The 19,633-nt window shown below is 46.2% G+C and overlaps 1 protein-coding gene across 1 annotated transcript; it reads left to right on the forward strand.

Annotated features, from left to right (window-relative positions):
* Positions 1-7,337: 7,337 nt before the first annotated feature.
* On the forward strand, positions 7,338-18,569 carry LOC109772035 (DNA mismatch repair protein MSH6). The gene is made up of 21 exons (XM_020330728.4): positions 7,338-8,439; positions 8,517-8,613; positions 8,849-8,951; positions 9,034-9,087; positions 9,178-9,252; positions 9,367-9,435; positions 9,515-9,598; positions 9,852-10,049; positions 10,159-10,670; positions 10,753-10,882; positions 13,920-14,011; positions 14,192-14,367; positions 14,511-14,713; positions 14,800-14,901; positions 16,017-16,179; positions 16,612-16,901; positions 16,984-17,121; positions 17,210-17,289; positions 17,415-17,511; positions 17,594-17,723; positions 17,860-18,569. Exons 1-21 carry the CDS (start codon positions 7,491-7,493, stop codon positions 18,099-18,101), a joined length of 3,984 nt encoding a protein of 1,327 aa, XP_020186317.3. The 5' UTR covers positions 7,338-7,490; the 3' UTR covers positions 18,102-18,569.
* The last annotated feature ends 1,064 nt before the right edge of the window (positions 18,570-19,633 follow it).

A 19,633-nucleotide genomic window follows, 5' to 3' on the forward strand; every position in this document is an offset into this window, starting at 1 on the left:
CTACAACATAGATATGCAAAACTATTAAGACTAAGTTCATGATAAATTTAAGTTCAATTAATCAAATTACTTAAGAACTCCCACATAAATAAGATCCCTCAAGTTATCTAAGTGATACATGAACCAAATCAACTAACCCATCTCGAATCATCACGTGAGATGGGGTAGTCATCAATGGTGAACATCTCTATATATGTTGATCATATATACTATATGACTCATGTTCGACCTTTCGGTCTCCAATGTTCCGAGACCATGTCTGCACATGCTAGGCTCGTCAAGCTTAACCCAAGTATTCTGCATGTGTAAAACTGTCTTACACCCGTTGTATGTGAACGTAAGTCTATCACACCCGATCATCACGTGGTGTCTCAAAACGACGAACTGTAGCAATGGTGCATACTCAGGGAGAACACTTTTATCTTGAAATTAAGTGAAGGGATCATCTTATAATGATACCGCCGTTCTAAGCAAAATAAGATGCATAAAGGATAAACATCACATGCAATCAAAATATGTGACATGATATGGCCATCATCATCGTTTGCTTTTGACCTCCATCTCCAAAGCATCGTCATGATCTCCATCGTCTCCGGCTAAACACCTTGATCTCCATCGTTGTGTCATGGTCGTCTCGCCAACTATTGCTTCTACAACTATCGCTAACGCATAGCGATAAAGTAAAGCAATTACATGGCGTTTGCATTTCATACAATAAAGAGACAACCATAAGACTCCTTCCGGTTGCCGATAACTTTTACAAAATATGATCATCTCATACAATAACGTATATCACATCATTTCTTGACCATGTCACATCACAACATGCCCTACAAAAACAAGTTAGACATCCTCTACTTTGTTGTTGCAAGTTTTACGTGGCTGCTACGGCCTTCTAGCAAGAACCGTTCTTACCTATGCAAAACCACAATGGTGATTATCAAGTTTGCTATTTTAACCTTCTTCAAGGACTAGCCGTAGTCAATTTTGATTCAACTAAAGTAGGAGAAACAGATACCTGCTAGCCACCTTTATGCAAAACTAGTTGCATGTCTGTCGGTGGAACCGGTCTCATGTGCGTGGACATGTAAGGTTGGTCCGGGCCGCTTCATCCCACAATACCGCCGAATCAAAATAAGACGTTGGTGGTAAGCAGTATGGCCATCACCACCCACAACTCCTTTGTGTTCTACTCGTGCATATCATCTACGCATAGACCCGGCTCTGATGCCACTGTTGGGAATCGTTGCATGAAAAACAAAAAAAATATGCGCACACGCAATGATCTATCGATGGAGATGCATAGCAACGAGGGGGAGAGTGTGTACGTACCCTCGTAGACCGTAAGCGGAAGCGTTTGACAACGCGGTTGATGTAGTCGAACTTCTTCTAGCTCTGACCGATCAAGTACCGAACGTACGACACCTCCAAGTTCTGCACACGTTTAGCTCAGTGACGTCCCTCGCCTTCTTGATCCAGCAAGACGTCGAGGTAGCAGATGAGTTCTGTCAGCACGACGACACGGTGACGGTGAAGTGATCTCCGCAGGGCTTCGCCTAAGCACTATGAAAATATGACCGGAGGCGTAAATGGTGGAGGGGGGCGCCGCACACGGCTAGGCAATTGTCTCTTGTGTGCTAGGCACCCCCTTCCCACATATATATAGGTGGGAGGGAGGGAGGAGCAGCCAAAAGAGGCGCCCAAGTAGGAGGAATCCTACTTGGGGTCCCTCCCATGCCGCGCCCCCCTCTTTTCTTATTTGGAGTGCGGGGAAGGCAGGGGAGGGTGGCGCCCCCCTTTTCCTTTCTCCCATGAGAGGGAAAAGGCAGGAGGGGCTAGCCCTCCCCTTTTTCATTCTCTAGGGTTGGCCAAACAAGGGAGGGGGCGCACCAACCCCCTTGTGGGTTGGTCTGTCCCCTCCTTTGGCCCATAAGGCCCATAACTTGCCGGGGGGGGGGGTGCCCGGAACCCCTTCCGGTGACCCGATTCCTTCCCGGTACGTCCCGAAACACTTCCGGTGTCCAAATACCATCATCCTATATATCAATCTTTACCTCTCGACCATTTTGAGACTTCTCGTCATGTTCGTAATCTCATCCAGGACTTCGAACAACATTCGGTCACCAAACCATATAACTCATATAACACTATATCGTCAACGAACGTTAAGCGTGCGGACCCTACGGGTTCGAGAACTATGTAGACATGACCGAGACACCTCTCCGGTAATAACCAATAGCGGAACCTGGTGCCCATATTGGCTCCTACATATTCTACGAAGATCTTTATTGGTGGAACCGTTATGACAACATATGTAATTCCCTTTGTCCATTGGTATGTTACTTGCCCGAGATTTGATCGTTGGTATCTTCATACCTAGTTCAATCTCGTTACCGGCAAGTCTCTTTACTCTTTTCGTAATACATCACCTCGTGACTAACTCCTTAGTCATTTGCTTGCAAGCTTATGATGTGTATTACCGAGCGGGCCCAGAGATACCTCTCCGATACTTGGAGTGGCAAATCCTAATCTTGATCTATGCCAACTCAACAAACACCTTCGGAGATACCTGTAGAGCATCTTCATCATCACCCAGTTACGTTGTGATGTTTGATAGCACACAAGGTATTCCTCTAGTATCTGGGAGTTGCATAATCTCATAGTCGAAAGAATATGTATTTGACATGAAGAAAGCAATAGCCATTAACTGAACGATCATTATGCTAAGCTAACGGATGGGTCTTGTCCATCACATCATTCTCCTATGATGTGACCCCGTTATGAAATGACAACACATGTCCATGGTTAGGAAACCTTAACCATCTTTGATCAACGAGCTAGTCTAGTAGAGGCTTACCAGGGACACATATTTGTTTATGTATTCACACATGTATTTAAGTTTCCGATCAATACAATTCTAGCATGAGTAATAAACCTTTATCATGAATAAGGAAATATAATATAAAATAACAACTTTATTATTGCCTCTTGGGCATATTTCCTTCAATAAGTGCTAAAAATCACGCTATTTGGGATAATAATGCTTACCATAAAAAGGGGGAGGGGAAAGAGGTGCAACAGAGAAGACGAGGGCGATCGACGGAGCATGACATGGCCGTGCGCTTGTACCACCCGCCGCCGCCACCGTCTGACTCACTATTTTACCCTTATGTGATTGGATGGTGGATCAGATACCTACAACAATCAAAACTACTCCAGAACAAAGAACCCTAGAGTCCGGAAGGATTCCGCGGGAGGAATTGATAGAGGGGCTCCGGCGCGGTATCATCCCATCGATAGGGCATCATCATCATCCATATACACCATCACCATCCCATCTCCATCTTTTTCACATTAGTCCTCGTGGATCCATTTATGTATTACTTTGGTACTTCATCCATGTTTACCACTATCCATTTCATGATGCTTATGATCTCAATGTGCGAGTAATCTCCCTAGTTCTCGGGGATATGTAGGAAACCCAGTATGTTTAGGAATTGAACAGTGATAGGATTTAATACCCTCTTTATAGTTTATCTTAATGATCTTCTCAATGTCGACTGAAGTCGTGAAGTCTACATATGCCTCTTTGGACGAAAGGTTATTACCACTGGTGTGATGGTTGGTTTGCGGAGGTTTGTAGTGACAATACATATCTACCCCTTCCCTGATCATTACAATAGGGAAAAAATGGAGGCCACCTTAGTTGCGTCCACATGGAAACCCTTAATCACCATTCGGTAACCGAAGTGGGGATGAACAGTGGTTGCGTATGGGATACGAGGCTGCGGCATGTATGAACGTATTTGTGTACTTGGCTCCGCCCACTTATGGAAAACATATAAAGTGGCTCAGGAACCCGTAATTTAAATTATGTGTAGGCATAGGCTATGTTAGATACATACTAGTGAGGAATTCGAACTCCCTTAGAATGCTTTAGTTGATTCCAACAACCACCGTTTCACGTTTTGAGACCTTTTGTTTTACTCTTGCATTTTATTACCATGTTCACAACAACCTTGCAATATTTCAAACTTCCGTTTCAAATTTGCTTTGGATCACAACTAACTTGCAAATACTATACTATAAACCCCCGCGAGAGATAAGACCATTTCCTGTGCTCGCAGTGGGATCAATACTCTTACTTTGAAAAAACTACAACTAAACCCCGTGCACGTGTAGGTCATTACTCCTCATCGAGGAGTAGATCACGATGTCCTCTTACTTCATTGGCTCTATCGGTGGGGTATGCAGAGAGGCACCAGCCTACAACTAGAATTATAGTTAAGTCATCTTGGGGCATGGCACTATGTCTCTGTTCGCCCATCACCTCACCCTTCCAGTGGTGGTGCGTGAGGTGTTCAATAGTGGTTCCTTCGACTTGTTCTCCTGCCTCGGCGACACATGCACTATTGGATATAGCGATGAGATCAGGTGGACATTAGGTATTCGTTGTTCGTCGCTTCGTCCCTTTCGGCTATGGCGGCGGCGATGCTCAGTAAGGTCTCCCCCGACTTCTTCCTCTTCTTTGTCGGTTAATGACAAAATTGGGCTGGTAAGTCTGCCTTTCCGTATGTGGAAACATGGGGAGTTGGCTATGTCTTTCCGGGGCGACGGTGCTTTGGTGACAACTACGCCGATCTGATTATCACATCAACTCGGGCGAACGTCTATGTGTGATCAACCAATCGTCATCTTCTTCTTTGGGTTCTGTCTCACCTGAGATGAACGTTGTTGACACTTATCGAAAAGGTGAACGACTTTCTGGCTATCTGAATCGATATTACTTTCTCATCACAAAGATGATGGCAACCTTGTGCACCATGGTATGTGCGGAATTTCCATTGATCTGATTCTATCTAACACTCTAAGGGTCTGTGATGGGAAGGATGATGAAATTCATTTTTTTTTCAAGGACATGGTTTTTCTTTTAGAACTATTTCCCGAGAACATGATGGAACTCGCAGTAACGCCACAGAAGCACAGCCGACCAGAACCCGCTTGTCAGCGACCCAAGCCATTAGAGCAAGTATAGTAGAGCCCTCAAACCCCTAAAAATAACTGCTTTTTTTTTATAGTTTTCACCGAAAAAAAGCCGTAGACTAGAACCTCTAAACCCTCAAACCCGTAAAAAAAATTAGAGGTCCAACCCTCAAACTGTTTCCCAACCTGTAGAAGTGAGGGTTGGGAGGAAAAACTCCCCCAACCCGCACTCCTCTTTCCTCTCGCGCGGGAGGGAAATTTCATCCCCGCCTCCCCGGCTCCTCCCGCCGCCTCGACCCGCGCCGGCCATGGACGCCTCCGCCGCCACCGCACCTGCCCTGCCCGCCGCCGCGCCCGCCCCGCCCGACTCGGGCCCCGCCGCCGCCCCCGCACCCGCCCGGCACCCGACCGTGGCCGACGTGGTGGCGGCGACCCACGCCGGGGCCAAGCGGCGGCGGGCGGGCCTCGCACCGCCTCCTCCCGCCTCCCCGGCTCCTGCCCCGGCCCCCATCCCCGCCGCCGCGCCCGCCCCCAAGAAGAGCTGGCCGAAGGCGGCCTCCCGTGGGCCGCGAGGGGCTTCCTCCAAGGTCGCCGGCTCGTCCCCGGCCGTGAAGAAGCCGCAGAAGAAGCCCGCCGCCGTCGCCGAACCTCCTCCCGCCGCGCACGAGGTGTTCGAGGAAATGGCAACCCCATCCTCGTTCATGGACCTCCTCCAAGACGCGGAGGTGGACCTCGGGGCTCCGCCTCTAGAACCCTTTAGGGTTGGTGACGACTTGGAGGAAGATGAGGAGGATGAAGGGGATGACGAGGAGGAGGTGGGCGAGATAGGGGAGGAGGCATTCACCGCCGCTTCCCGCCCACACGCGTGGTCGACAAACTACACCGAGGCGGAAGATATCCTCTTGGTTCGTGCTTGGGCAGCTGTGGGGATGGATGCAAGCACCGGCACCGATCAAACCGGTAAACGGTATTGGCAAAGGATCGAGGACAACTATTGCAGGATCAAGCCGAAGAATAGTGGGTTCATCTCTCGCACTTACCGGTCGCTTCAAGGCCGGTGGGAGTTGATGAAGCCCGCTTGTGCTCGTTGGAGTGCGGCCATGGACCAAGTGAGGGATGCACCACCTAGTGGAACCGTGGAGAGTGACTATGTGAGTACATATCTCTTCACTATTTTGATTATGTGTGTGTACTATGCTATTGGTGGGTTCTTATGTGATTATGTGTGGTTGATAGGAGACAACTGCCGGCATGAGGTACAAGGAGATGGCCGCTTCCAAGGGCAAGCCATTCCCATTTAAGCCTGCTTGGGCAATTCTTCAAACCTTTGACAAGTGGAAGTTGAGGGATCAAGAGACCGCACCCAAGAAGTCGGCAATGCTTAGGATGGATGATAGTGAAGATGAGGAGGAGAGGAACTTGGGCAAGCCCGAGGGAACCAAGAAGGGCAAGCTAAGGGTGAAGATGGAAGGAGAGGTGTCAAGCCTAAGGGAGAAGATGGAGCACATGATGAAGGCAAGAGAGGAATTGACAACGAAGACATTGGAGACGAAGCTTCTTATCACCGAGAAGAAGAAAGAGGTCAAGCTTGCACAAGTTGAAGCAAAGCGTGAAGAAGCAAAGCGCAAGGCCGACTTGGAGGAGAGGATGATCAAGCTCAAAGAGGCAAAGGTATGGAAAAAACTCATGGTGGAAGAGAAGGAGCACATGATGATGTCCAAGAAGGACATGGATGAAGACCAATTGCAATGGTGGAAGGACTACAAGGAGGACATCGCGGAGAGGAAGAGGATGTTCCGTGGTGCGTCCTCTACTTTTCGAGGTGACACTCCGATGAGTAGTTGTGGCGATGGCGGTGTGGACGACTCCACCGGCGCCTATGGAGATGCTTGATGGAGCCCGCATGTGGTCTAGGAGATGGCGCCGAGGTGCAACTTTTTGATGATGGTGCCGATGAGAGGGGGAAGATTATGATTTTGTGATGTAAACTATTAAACCATGCATCAATGATTGTCATTTGGTAGTTTGTTTAGAGGTTGATTGTGTTCTTGTAGTCATAAATTGTGAGATGTCAAATAATAGATTTAAAAGTTCGGGTTAAGGCAAAGACTAAAACCCTGAAACCCAAGCCCCCTGTTTTTCAACCCTTAAAAATGCAAAGAACTGGCACTTCTCAACCCTTAAAACTGCTTTAAAGGTTTGAGGGTTCTACTAGGACATGCTCTTACCGGGCCGACCACGCAGGCCCGCACCCAGGCCCTCCTCCTCCCCGCGCTGCTCGGCCGCAGAGCACCTCCTCGCCTCCGGCGGCAACAGACGCGCGTGTCACCCTCCTTCCCTCGCACCCATCCTCTGTTTCCCGCCACTTGCCCGCGCCATCCCCCCCCCCACCCCCCCCCCCCCCCCCCCCGCACCTCCCCTATTTGATCCCCTCCGCCAAAAAATCCCCCGCAAAACCCTAAAACCCGGCGGGAGAAAGCAGCCACCCCTTCCTCGGGCGCTCTCCAATGGCGTCCCGCCGCCTAAGCAACGGCCGCTCCCCTCTCGTGCGGAAGCAGAGCCAGATCACCGCCTTCTTCGTCTCCCCCTCCCCTTCCCCCTCCGCCTCCACCCCGAAGCCCGCCGCAGAGCCCTCCCAGTCGCCGCTGAACCCTAAGGCGGGGAAGCCCCCTCTCGTCGTGCCCTCCCCTTCCCCTTCCCCCGCCGCCTCCACCCCGAAGCCCGCCGCTGAACCCTCCCCGTCGCCGCTGAACCCTAAGGCGAGGAAGCCCCCTCTCGTCGTGCCCTCCCATCCCCCACCAAAGCCGTCTCCGCCGCCGCAGCAGGAGAAGAAGCATGATGCAGCGGCGGCGCCTGCGGGAGAGGCGGTGGGGCGGCGGCTGCGGGTGTACTGGCCGCTGGACGACGCGTGGTACGAGGGCACGGTGGATGCCTACGACGGGGGCTCCCGCCGGCACCGCGTGAAGTACGACGATGGGGAGGAGGAGGAGGTCGACCTCGTTAAGGAGAAATTCGAGTGGGCCGCCGAGGAGGCGACGCCGCCGCCGGCCAGGAAGCTGCGACGTCTTCGGAGGATGTCTGACACCGCAAAGGCGAAGTCGCCGTCTGTGCAGGAGGATGAGGAGACTGGGGATTCCACTGAGGACGAGGACTGGAAGAAGGGCGCTGCTCCGGAGGATGATTCTGAGGAGGAAGTGGAGTTGGATGACGAAGAGGAAGAGGTTGTTGCGGTCAGTTCGCGAAAGGGGAAATCAAGGAACTCCTTGTCCACGTCAGCTTCAGTGTCCACACTGCGGTCAACGTCTGGTCTTGGCTCAGCATCGTCAGGGTCAACGTTGTCAAAGAAGAGGAAACAAGTGGATGTGGGTGCATTGGATTGTGCTAAGAAGTTCAGCTTTCAACTAGCTAACACCCCTGAAAAGGCTGAAATGAAGGTGCCACCGAGCTGTGATAGGAGTGAGTAATGGAATCTGAATTGTTGATGAGTTTGAGTTTGGTGGTTTGGTCTGTAATTTTTGTTGCCATTGTTGCAGGAGAGAGAATTTTAGAGAATGCTCACCTTGCTCTTACTGGAGACCTGTCTGAGCGCTTTGGAAGTCGGCAGACGGAGAAGTTCACATTCCTTGGGCAGTGAGTACTTCTGGAGTACTATTTTGATTATTTCCTCTTGCAGTTTAAATATAGCAGTTTTGACAGCTTGGTTGAAACATTGTCAAAATATTGGGTGTATATCTGGCAAAACACATGCGTTCATTAATGTAATTTATTCTAGCCATACACTTTGCTGTATCAATTGCTTCTTCTTTTCTTAATGCGTGCCTTATAATTTACTTACTTACTAGTTATGATGTGTTCTGAACTATAGGGGGCGCAAAGATGCAAAAGGGAGACGACCTGGAGACCCAGCCTATGATCCAAGAACTCTCTTCTTGCCTTCCCAGTTCTTGAAGAACTTGACAGGTGGACAGGTAATATGTCCATGCTGACAATACATCCCTTTTTCTTCTGCTTAACTTGTCTTCAACACTAACTGTCAGTCTTTATTAATAGAGGCAATGGTGGGAATTTAAATCCCAGCACATGGATAAGGTCCTGTTCTTCAAGGTACAGCTACATTTATCTAGTGCTCACTGAGAACTAAAATTAAGGCTGTCTAGTTTAGTGATTATTCATTATTCCATGAATTTAAAATAGATGGGCAAATTCTACGAATTGTATGAGATGGATGCTCATGTTGGGGCCAAGGAGCTTGATCTTCAATACATGAAGGTGTAATTGTTTTCTTCCCCTTATTGGTGTTCCTGCTATTACTCCACTTTCCATCTTTTAACTTCCCTTGTGATCCAGAACTCTGCTCATTTGTTTTGCATCCTATTGTTTTAGGGTGACCAACCTCACTGTGGCTTCCCAGAGAAGAATTTAGCAGTGAATTTGGAGAAACTAGCTCAGAAGGTCTGGACATATTTGATATAACTTTATTCATCCATAGTAGATAAGTTTTCTTTTTAATAAAACATTCATTTCATCACAGGGTTATCGCGTTCTGGTTGTAGAGCAGACCGAGACACCGGACCAGCTTGAACTTCGCCGTAGAGAGACGGGTACAAAAGACAAGGTTTGTTTAGGTCCCATGGTCAACCAGAGTTACTGCTTTTGTAATACCGACATGCACATACCGTGACTACAAAGATATATGCCAAATATAACTAGTTTTTCTGTTTTGATAACAAATATGGCAGTGATTTAGATTGGAAGCTTCTGAGCAATGTCCTGTTGTTTCATAGTTTTTTCTGCAAATTCAAATCTTGTTCTTGCTGTGCTGGGAAGATGACCATATCTATTTTTGTTGTTTTCCTTCTTTACTCAAGGTTGTGAGGCGTGAAATATGTGCAATGGTCACAAAAGGAACACTGACAGAAGGAGAATCACTTCTGGCGAATCCAGATCCGTCATACATCTTGTCCGTGGCTGAAAGTTATCCATGTAGTTCAACAAACAGTCAAGATGGTCATACAATTGGTGTTTGTATAATTGATGTTTCTACAAGCAAATTCATCATTGGACAGGTAGGTGGTTATATGATTCTAGCGTTTATTTCCAATCATACTTGCATGCTATCAAGCGCCCCTTATTAATTGTGTAGCCTCTTATCATTATGCAATTGTTGTTTTTCAGTTCCAAGATGACCCTGAACGTCATGTGCTATGTTCCATTTTGTCTGAAATACGACCTGTGGAAATCATAAAGCCAGCTAAGATGCTGAGTGCAGAAACTGAGAGGGCACTGAAAAATAATACAAGAGACCCTTTGATAAATGGTTTGCTTCCATCTACGGAATTTTGGGATGCAGAGAAAACTATTCATGCCATCGAGCAATACTACAGCTCATCAGATAATCTCACTGCATCACGAAACACTGTTGGAGTACAAAACAATGTGGGCTGTCTGCCTGACCTATTAAGTGAGCTAATTGAAGCTGGTGATCGAGTGTATGCGCTTTCTGCTCTTGGAGGTTCTTTGTTTTACTTAAAGCAAGTCCTTCTGGATGACAAATTGCTTCCATGTGCTGAATTTGAGCCCCTGACATGCTCGGGGCTCATCAACAATATGCGGAAGCATATGATACTCGATGCGGCCGCACTTGAAAATTTGGAGATCCTAGAGAATGCAACTGGTGGTCTCTCAGGGTACTGCCTGCTTTAAACTCTTCATTTCTGTCAATATATTGAACTCTGTTAAGTGACAACATACTTTTGCGTATACTTTCAGGACCTTGTATGAACAATTGAATCATTGTGTTACTGGATTTGGGAAAAGGATGCTCAAACGGTGGATTGTAAGGCCTTTGTACGATTGCAAAGCAATACAACAGCGTCAAGGTGCCATTGCTATTTTCAAGGTTTGTGTTTTATGTAAATAATTTTCCTAGCATAAAGCTTATTTTGCTATTCATGTAGGATTATTTGAAAACGGTATTTGCATAGTTATAATGACAAATCAGCAATGAAGACATTACATAGTAATGGAAGCTATTTTTTGGGTTGGTGTGTTTTGCTTGGGCAAAATTTGTTTTACATGCAAGAGTAACGCTTCAGATACATGCAAATACAATATCTTACTCAATGATAAAATTTTCTTCTCTACTTGATCATAGAATAGGCAATGCAGCATTAGTTTGTGTACCAGGGGATAGTTAGAAAAATTAGTCTGGAAAAACGAGATGGAAAACTGTAGATGCATGTATACCATCTGGTTTCACTAACCTTTAGTAGGAAGTGACAAAGCATAACAAACCCATAAGTTTTTCTCGGTTCATAGGGGCTCACCCATCCTAAATTAGCACATAGATGATCATATCACAAACCCATATTTGGTTTTCTTTCCCTTCTTTTAAAGTGCTTACAGCGTAAAATAATTAAATGCTTGCATCTATGTTTTTAGCAACGTCTATCTTGCATTTCACTATAGAAAAGGCACCACTGACTCCTGCACCACCGGCAATACCTGACATGCCGCTTTCCACCACACCCGGGGGCCATTGCCTCGGAATCCATTCCAACCACTGCGCTCTTAGGAACCCATTATCATTGCCTACTGGGGTCGCTGCCCCAACATCCTCTGCCCGCAAGCAGATTGTGGTGCCGCACTGGCCGTCCACCCTTTGTCCCTGATGCACCAAATCACCGCCTGCATTCGACAGGACCACTGCTCTCGCATCCACCCCAAGTTGAAAGGAGGGGTCAAGGTGCTGTTGTCGCACGGGGCCTTCTGGAAGCCTGGAAGCACCCACTGTCAGCCTAAGATGAAGCCCTACTCGCCCGCCTCTCCCCTGGAGAAGGAAGTCACATTGAGCAGGTTGAAGGGCCCAGCTAGCAACACGAGGGCCATATGCACAAAAGGACACTCTTTCGTCCATTATATCTATCAATGTTGGAAACTTACAAATATATCTATATGGTTACTATTTTTATCACAATCGAGCATACTGTAGACCAAGTGTGAAATGCCCCATTAGACCATAAACTCAAATTGAAAGAACAGTTTAGGCCTTAAACTCAAAAGCTGCACATTTTAGGCCATAAATTGTTTTAAGTGATACACTTAAGGCCAAAATACGGTTTGAGAGAAAAAAACTGCACATGTGACTGCCACGTCGTCAGAGCCTGAACTGCGGGTGCTAGTCTGATACATGATATCCCAAGAAGTATCTGCACTGTCACATTTACTGGAGGATGGATGCAAAGCGTTGGACCAGGAAATGAAGCAAGCGCCAAAACACACACGTTGAGACTTGAGACAGAGCTTACCACTATCCAACGCGTCTTCTTCATCTTCTTTGTGGCACCGATCATGGCGCTCAACTGTGTGGTGTACTTGTGCGTGATAGTGTCTGTGCTCTACCTGTGTCGGCTCCTGGACCTGGACGCACTCCATCAGCTCCATCTTTACCTCCACTCCCAACACATCACCAAGCCCATGGCTGCCTACTCCACCTCCGCCGTTGCGCTGCACTTCCCGCTCAAACTGCTCCTTGCCTTCGTCCTCGGCTTCGGTCTGCCGGCCGAGCAGGCGTTCACAAATACTAACATGGAGCTCTTCCTGCTCGCCTACGTCAACTGGGTACACATTCACGGGCTTCGTGTGCGCCATTGCCGTTGCCTGGAGGGACTTCTCACCTAGGGCTGGACCAAAAGCTCGTAGCTCGCGAGCTCAATGAGCGCTTGATAGCTCAGCTCGATAAGCTCATAGCTCGCTTAATGAACAGAGCCAATCATTGATTTCAGCTCGTCAAACTTAATGAGCTTAACGAACAAGCTAATGAGTTTCACGAGCAGCTCGTTAAAGCTTGTTAGTACAACACAACACATATTATTATTTCACGTGACAACATTTCATGGCATCTCAACCCACCTACTCAATCTAATCGACCCATCCCATCCCATAGGAGGCAGCGAACTAGCGCACCTCCTCCTATAGTCACCATATTCCTTCATAAAATTACACCCACACTCATTCGTAGGCCGTAACACATCGTTGTCCGTTAACTAGCGCTCACGAGCTTTAAATGAACAGAGCTGAACAAGATTTTTTGCTTGTTAAGCTTAATGAGCTGAGCGGCTCGTTAATCTTCTCTGGCCGACGGCCATGGCGCGGCGCAGCTCGACAGACAGCGGCCTGCATTGAGGCATGGCGTGGTGGTGGCGGCCGGCAATGCCCTCCTTTAATTTTGTCCATTTTGCAACCCCCCGCGTGCTTCTGAACCGTTTGGCTTTAAGTGTATCACTTAAAACAGTTTATGGTCTGAAGTGTGCGGTTTTTGAGTTTAGGGACTAAACTGTTCTTTCAATTTGAGTTTATGGCCTAATAGAGCATTTCACTCGTAGACCAATGAACACAATTATTTACATAGAAGTAAATAAAAGCATTCTGTTTTGCTCCCTTTATTGTGTGTCAGTACAATATCTTTGTTTGAACCTGGGGTGGATGCCATTTAATTAATTATGATCAAGTTATTAAATGCTTGAGTACTTAGAACTGTTTTGATGTGCTTGTTGTTGGTGTCACTTTGTTCCTTAATGCTAAGTTGCTCATTTCGGAGTATTAAAGAAAACCTGACCATTATATGGATCATATCTTATAGCATTGGGATAATTACTGTTATTTGAGCTTATGAAGTACATGATGGTTATCTATTCATGGTGGGAAGCTTGTGTAGTTTCCTCAAATTAAAATGCTGCAACATAGTTATTAATGTTTGAACAAAATTATGAAATTTCAAACTGATGATTACCATATAATAGTATATTCTGATTGCGCATCTGTTTCCACCGTATATATGTATGTATTGAAGTCAGAATTTGCTTTCATGTTTCACGTGATTATGCTTGTCATTTTACTTTTCATTGTTGTTTTTAACACTTTATTCATCTTTCCAGGGAGTTGGGCATGAATGTGCTATGCAGTTCCGTAAAGATTTATGTAGGCTTCCAGACATGGAGCGTCTGCTTGCACACCTTTTCTCTAGATGGTAATTCAATACCATAGCATATTGGTTGTGACATTGTGCAATAAGCTGGATTTGTTTGACTTTTGCATTATATATATTTTTGCTCCAGGTTTAGCTATAGAAGTTTGCATTGCTTTTCTACTCTTGGACCTTTGAAATGTACTCTCTTATTCTTAATGACTCATACTACATTCTTTGCAGTGGTGAAAATGGGAGATCTAAGTCAGTTGTTCTATATGAAGACACAGCAAAGAGACTGCTCAAGCAGTTCACTGCCGCCCTTCGTGGTTGCCAGCAAATGTTTCAGGCATGTTCTTCTATTAGGGTGTTGACAGGCACAGAGGGGTCTTCTCTACTAAATGATTTGCTTTCACCAGGTAGTAACAGCAACTTTCTTCATTAGTTAAGCTACACGATGTCTCTTTTGCTTTTCATTTCTTGTTTTACTTTGTCTTTTTTTGTCAGATTGTTTAACTGCCTCTAATGTGTAAGGTAACCTTCAAGCTCTAACTGTTTACAGGCAAAGGGTTACCAGATGTGTCATCTATTTTAGATTACTTCAGGGATGCATTTGATTGGTCAGAAGCTGATCATAATGGTCGGATCATACCTCTTGAAGGTTGTGATCCTGAATATGATGCCACTTCCTGTGCCATAGAGGAGATCGAATCCAGTCTGCAGGAGTACCTGAAGGAGCAAAGAAAGCTACTGAAGGATTCATCGGTAGTGCTATGCGTCACTTCTGTTTTAAAATGTCGATCATTTATTAGTTTCTTTAGCAATCGCTAATAATTGGTTGACTGGTGCAGGTTAAGTATGTAAATGTTGGAAAGGATACTTACCTTATTGAAGTGTCTGAGAGCCTGAGGGGTTCTGTTCCTAATGACTATGAGTTGCAGTCTACAAAAAAGGTAATTTGACATGATTTTTCTTGTACTTGAATACAAGCATGGAATTGTACTAATACTGTTGCATGTTATTTGGCGTGTTGATGTATCTAGTGCTATGTGGTTAAAAAGGAAAAAAAGATGGTCAGACTGCTCTGAGGAGGATGTAATCAATTGTTCATGCCGAAGTGATTGGTTGAAACTTGAAACATGCTTTTTAGTGGATTAGTTTGACAGAACTGTCATGCCTCAGTGTGTTAGAGCCTTGGGATTGGAGGGCATAGCCGTGGCCTGGAGGTGCCTGAGGGCCAATGAACGATGAAGGTCCACTGGGCATGCGTGTCTTGCCGGCGTTGTGGGGTGACAGGGGGGAAGAGAAGAGCTTGGGGAAAATAGCCTAATATTATTGGTTGCCTCTCCGTATATTACGGGAAGTGCTAATTCTAATTACCTTGCTAAAGGAAGTTTATCCTACTACGATTTGACTTCTTTCAATCAGGGAACTAATACTACAACTCCTGGACAAAGTGCCCCTGCTTGGCCGTAGCCTATCCTGCCACAGGCTGGGGCTTACACCTACTATAGTGGAACCCCCCATGTAACAGTGCTTACTTCCTGTACTGTTTGTGTATAACCTTTCAGTCTGTCCATCCTTGGCATTAGTTGGACAACAACATTGGGATTGGTTTTGATATTTGTGTTTTTAAGAATAGTGATTTGAAACCCCCTCTTTAGACCTCATATTAAATGACCAACACGTTGAAGACCTGGGCTAGTTTGCTATTTGCCTTTGCAGCATGAGCAATGTGCTCAGGAAATGTCAAGGTGGTGATTGTCAATGGCTAATTCACCCTTTTTTTTGCTTGACTTGCTGGGTTGATGATCTACTGATTAAGTCTATGGCTCCAACCCTTTGAAATAGTTTCTTCTAAGGCATGATGAGTTGATTACTGTCACGAGCTGTTCTATTTTGGCCCTTTGCTGGGTTGTTGTCTTGTACCGACTCTCTGCAGCATTCAATGCATTTGTTCACTTTGCCTCAACACATTGAAAATGTTCTATAAAGGCTTATAGATGTTTTACTCAAACTGATATTTCTGTTATTTGAAGTTCATAACATAATTTCAATTTTTGGCCAGGGTGTCTGTCGGTACTGGACACCAGAAGTAAAACAACTAATATCAGAACTTTCTAAGGTTGCAACAGATAAAGAATCAATATTGAAAGGCATTCTTCAGAAACTGATTCATCTCTTTATTGAGCATCACAGCAAGTGGAGACAGTTGGTGTCTGTAGCTGCTGGTAACACTGCATCTGATGTTATCTTATTTCATCCTGTGCACCATTGTTAGCAACTTACCAAATTCCTTATTGCTCCTTGTTAGTTTCACTGCACTCCTGATCTGCTATGGCAGTTAGTTTCTTCTACTAAAAGAATTGGTTGTAGTTGTATGTTTCTGGCATTATATTGCCAGCTGCTGGGCCGCAACAAGGGTGATATCACATTTTAAGGCATAGATCGATTTGTTGAGAGAATGTTACTAGTTTTGCATACTCTCTGAATCAACTGATCACCTTTCTACATATATAGAACTATTTAGCTTCTGCATCGCAGGAAAGATGTATTCTTCTGTATGAATTATGGTGCTAAATCTTTATGGACATAAGGACATATAAGTAAAATGATGTTTGTCACAATTGCTCACTAGATATTATGTTGGTTTTATCATGCAGAGATTGATGTTTTGGTTAGTCTTTCTATTGCGGGTGATTATTTTGAGGGACCAACATGCTGTCCAACTATCAGAGAATTGTGTGGTCCAGATGATACTCCTACTTTCCATGCAAGAAATCTTGGGCATCCCATTATTCGAAGTGATTCGTTAGGCAAGGGTTCATTTGTACCAAATAACATTAACATGGGTGGGCCAGGAAATGCCAGCTTTATTGTTCTTACTGGTCCAAATATGGGTGGTAAATCAACTCTCCTGCGTCAAGTTTGTCTTACCATAATATTGGCACAGGTAATCCACTATCTTATATTGACACAGGTATCCCACAATCATATCTGTCAATGCTGCTTGTTAACTGAAATAATTCTGACAGATTGGAGCAGATGTTCCGGCGGAAAACCTTGAGCTTTCTCTTGTTGACCGTATCTTTGTTCGCATGGGAGCAAGGGATCATATTATGGCTGGAAAAAGTACATTCTTGGTGGAGCTCATGGAGACTGCTTCCGTGCTTGTAAGATTTCTCTTTCAGATATGAATGGTTGTCACAGTTTTCATGTTTGCTTATCTATTTATTACTTCTGTTATGACTTTTGCTTCAGTCGTCAGCTACCAAGAATTCTCTTGTGGCTTTAGATGAGCTTGGGCGGGGCACATCAACTTCTGATGGACAAGCTATTGCGTACGTTCAATTAAAGATCATATCATTGAGTTGTTATGTCCTCTTGGCATTATTTATCATTTTGTTACCCCATTTACTATCACAACTCTGAGATGATTGATTTGCTGCCTTATGGGCTATAACAGGGCATCTGTTCTAGATTATCTAGTTCAGCGTGTGCAGTGTCTAGGCTTGTTTTCTACCCACTACCATAAGTTAGCAGTGGAACATGAGGATGACAAGGTAAAGAGTCCATATCATGCTTTGAATTGAATTCAACCATATACAGGTGTTAACCTGTGTATTTGAATACCTCATATTGTAGGTATCACTTTGCCATATGGCATGCCAAGTAGGCACTGGAGAAGGAGGTTTGGAAGAGGTGACTTTCCTTTACAGATTAACAGCTGGTTCATGTCCCAAAAGCTATGGCGTGAATGTTGCTCGATTAGCAGGTTATTCCCAAGCCAGTATTATTGTTTTCTGAATGCATTTACTCAAATTTGAATGCTCTTCTTGCCTGAGGCTCCACTAAGTTAGCCCAAAAGGAAACAGTAAGTGCTGCATGCTAATTTTGTTGTCTCCATCCAGGAATACCTGCGTCAGTGCTTCAAAGGGCTAATGAGAAGTCAATTGACTTTGAGGCTAGTTATGGGAAACGCTGCTGTGCAACTAAAGATAAGGCGATCTGTACACAGGAGGATAACTTTACTACCATTAAGGATTTGTTCCGTGTTGTGAAGGCAGGGAATCATCAAGGAGATCAGGCAACAAGCTTAAGCAGGATTCGTGAAGTACAGATGCGTGCCAGGGCGCAAGCTATGGAAGCATAGTCAGTTGCATGACCCATTTAGTCAGAGGAGATTGCCCCAGTTTTTCTTCTTTTGCCTACTTGGCGGCCCTTTTGGATTGGCATCATTTTGAAAATGCAGTATTGTCAAGCTACGGAGTATGAAGCAGCACAGGAGTATGAGGCAGTGGGGCAGGACATGGTTTTGCAGCGGTGACATTTAGTTCGCATGGAGCTTACGAAAAGGCCAAAGGGTGGCCACCTGGCCTGCCTGCACAATTTTGAAGCCAAGGAGGGTGCTTAGTTTAGTATGCCCAACTGAGTGACTAGAGGGAAGGAAATGTTGCTCTAACTGTAGCATAAGCTCTGCGAAGACTTTCCCAGTATGTAATTGAGTAGTAGATGGTCAGAGTCGTGTATATATAGCTACTGGAAATCTAACTACGTTGGTCAGCTAATCTAAGCACCAACATCTAAGGGCAATACTAAAGAAGATGTCCTCATTTGTCCATGGACATGTTCGGACGTGTCTGTGTCAGTAGCCTTCCCACACCTGGGCTGACGAAGGCCTGTGCGACGCCTGAGTGGCCCAAGAGAGAGAGAAGGCCATGCCACAGGTTCACTAGGCCTCAGTGGGTATCTTACATGTTTGGCCCAGAGAAACCCACTAGTGACTGATATAAGTGAGCGTAGCGTGTGTGAATAGATCATCCTGGCTTGAATCAGAACAGATCGGTGGTGGCTGTAGGGTGTGTCTCTCATCTTGTACTTCATCCCCTTTCTCGAACCTCCTTGTAATTGCCGCTATATCAAATTTGCCATTGATCTATTGAGAGAGTAGTAGTTGGTACCTAACACGTGGTATCAGAACCAGCCTGCCCCTCTTTCCCGCGCTGGAGACGCGCAAGCAGACAGCCGATTGTCAACGACTCCTTGCCGCCATGGATCCGGCGCTCAAGTCCTACCTCGACAAGATGGTGGAGAACTTGACCAAGGCGAGCGACGACACCCGCGCTGACATCAAGCAGCTTGCGGGCCGCATCGACACCCAAGCGGCGCAAGTCGAAGAGCTCTCCGCCTGAAAGCCTGATCTGGAGGACCGCATCTCCAAACTCCAGGAAGCGGTCGGGGCGCTGCAAGGCAAGCGGCCACCGGCAGCAACAACATCCATGGGTGGATCGCGCGCGGTGGATCTGCCCGATCTGGCGCCCGGCGACGAGATCCACGGGCCCGATGGCCACGGCGGTCCTCATCAGCATCGGGGCGGTCCGCCGGCGGGTGGCACCCCGTCGGCGTCCTCTCCGACCAATGGTATGCCACAATTCCTACCCCAGGCACGTCTACTTGATTCCGCACTAGGCCCTTGCCTCGCCCAGGGACAGTTCGTGGCGGGGCTCGGCCAAACAATTCCATCAGTCTCATTTCCCCAGTTCTCCGGCGAGAATCCTAAAATCCGGAGAACTATGTGCGAGCAGTACCTCACGATGTTCCAAGTCCAACCATCCTATTTCATCCCCATGTCTACTCTGCATTTCACTGGCCCCGCAGCGATTTGGTTGCAGTCGGTTCAGCCAA

Source organism: Aegilops tauschii, chromosome 5, assembly GCF_002575655.3.
Source record: "Aegilops tauschii subsp. strangulata cultivar AL8/78 chromosome 5, Aet v6.0, whole genome shotgun sequence".
Taxonomy (NCBI): Eukaryota; Viridiplantae; Streptophyta; class Magnoliopsida; order Poales; family Poaceae; genus Aegilops; species Aegilops tauschii.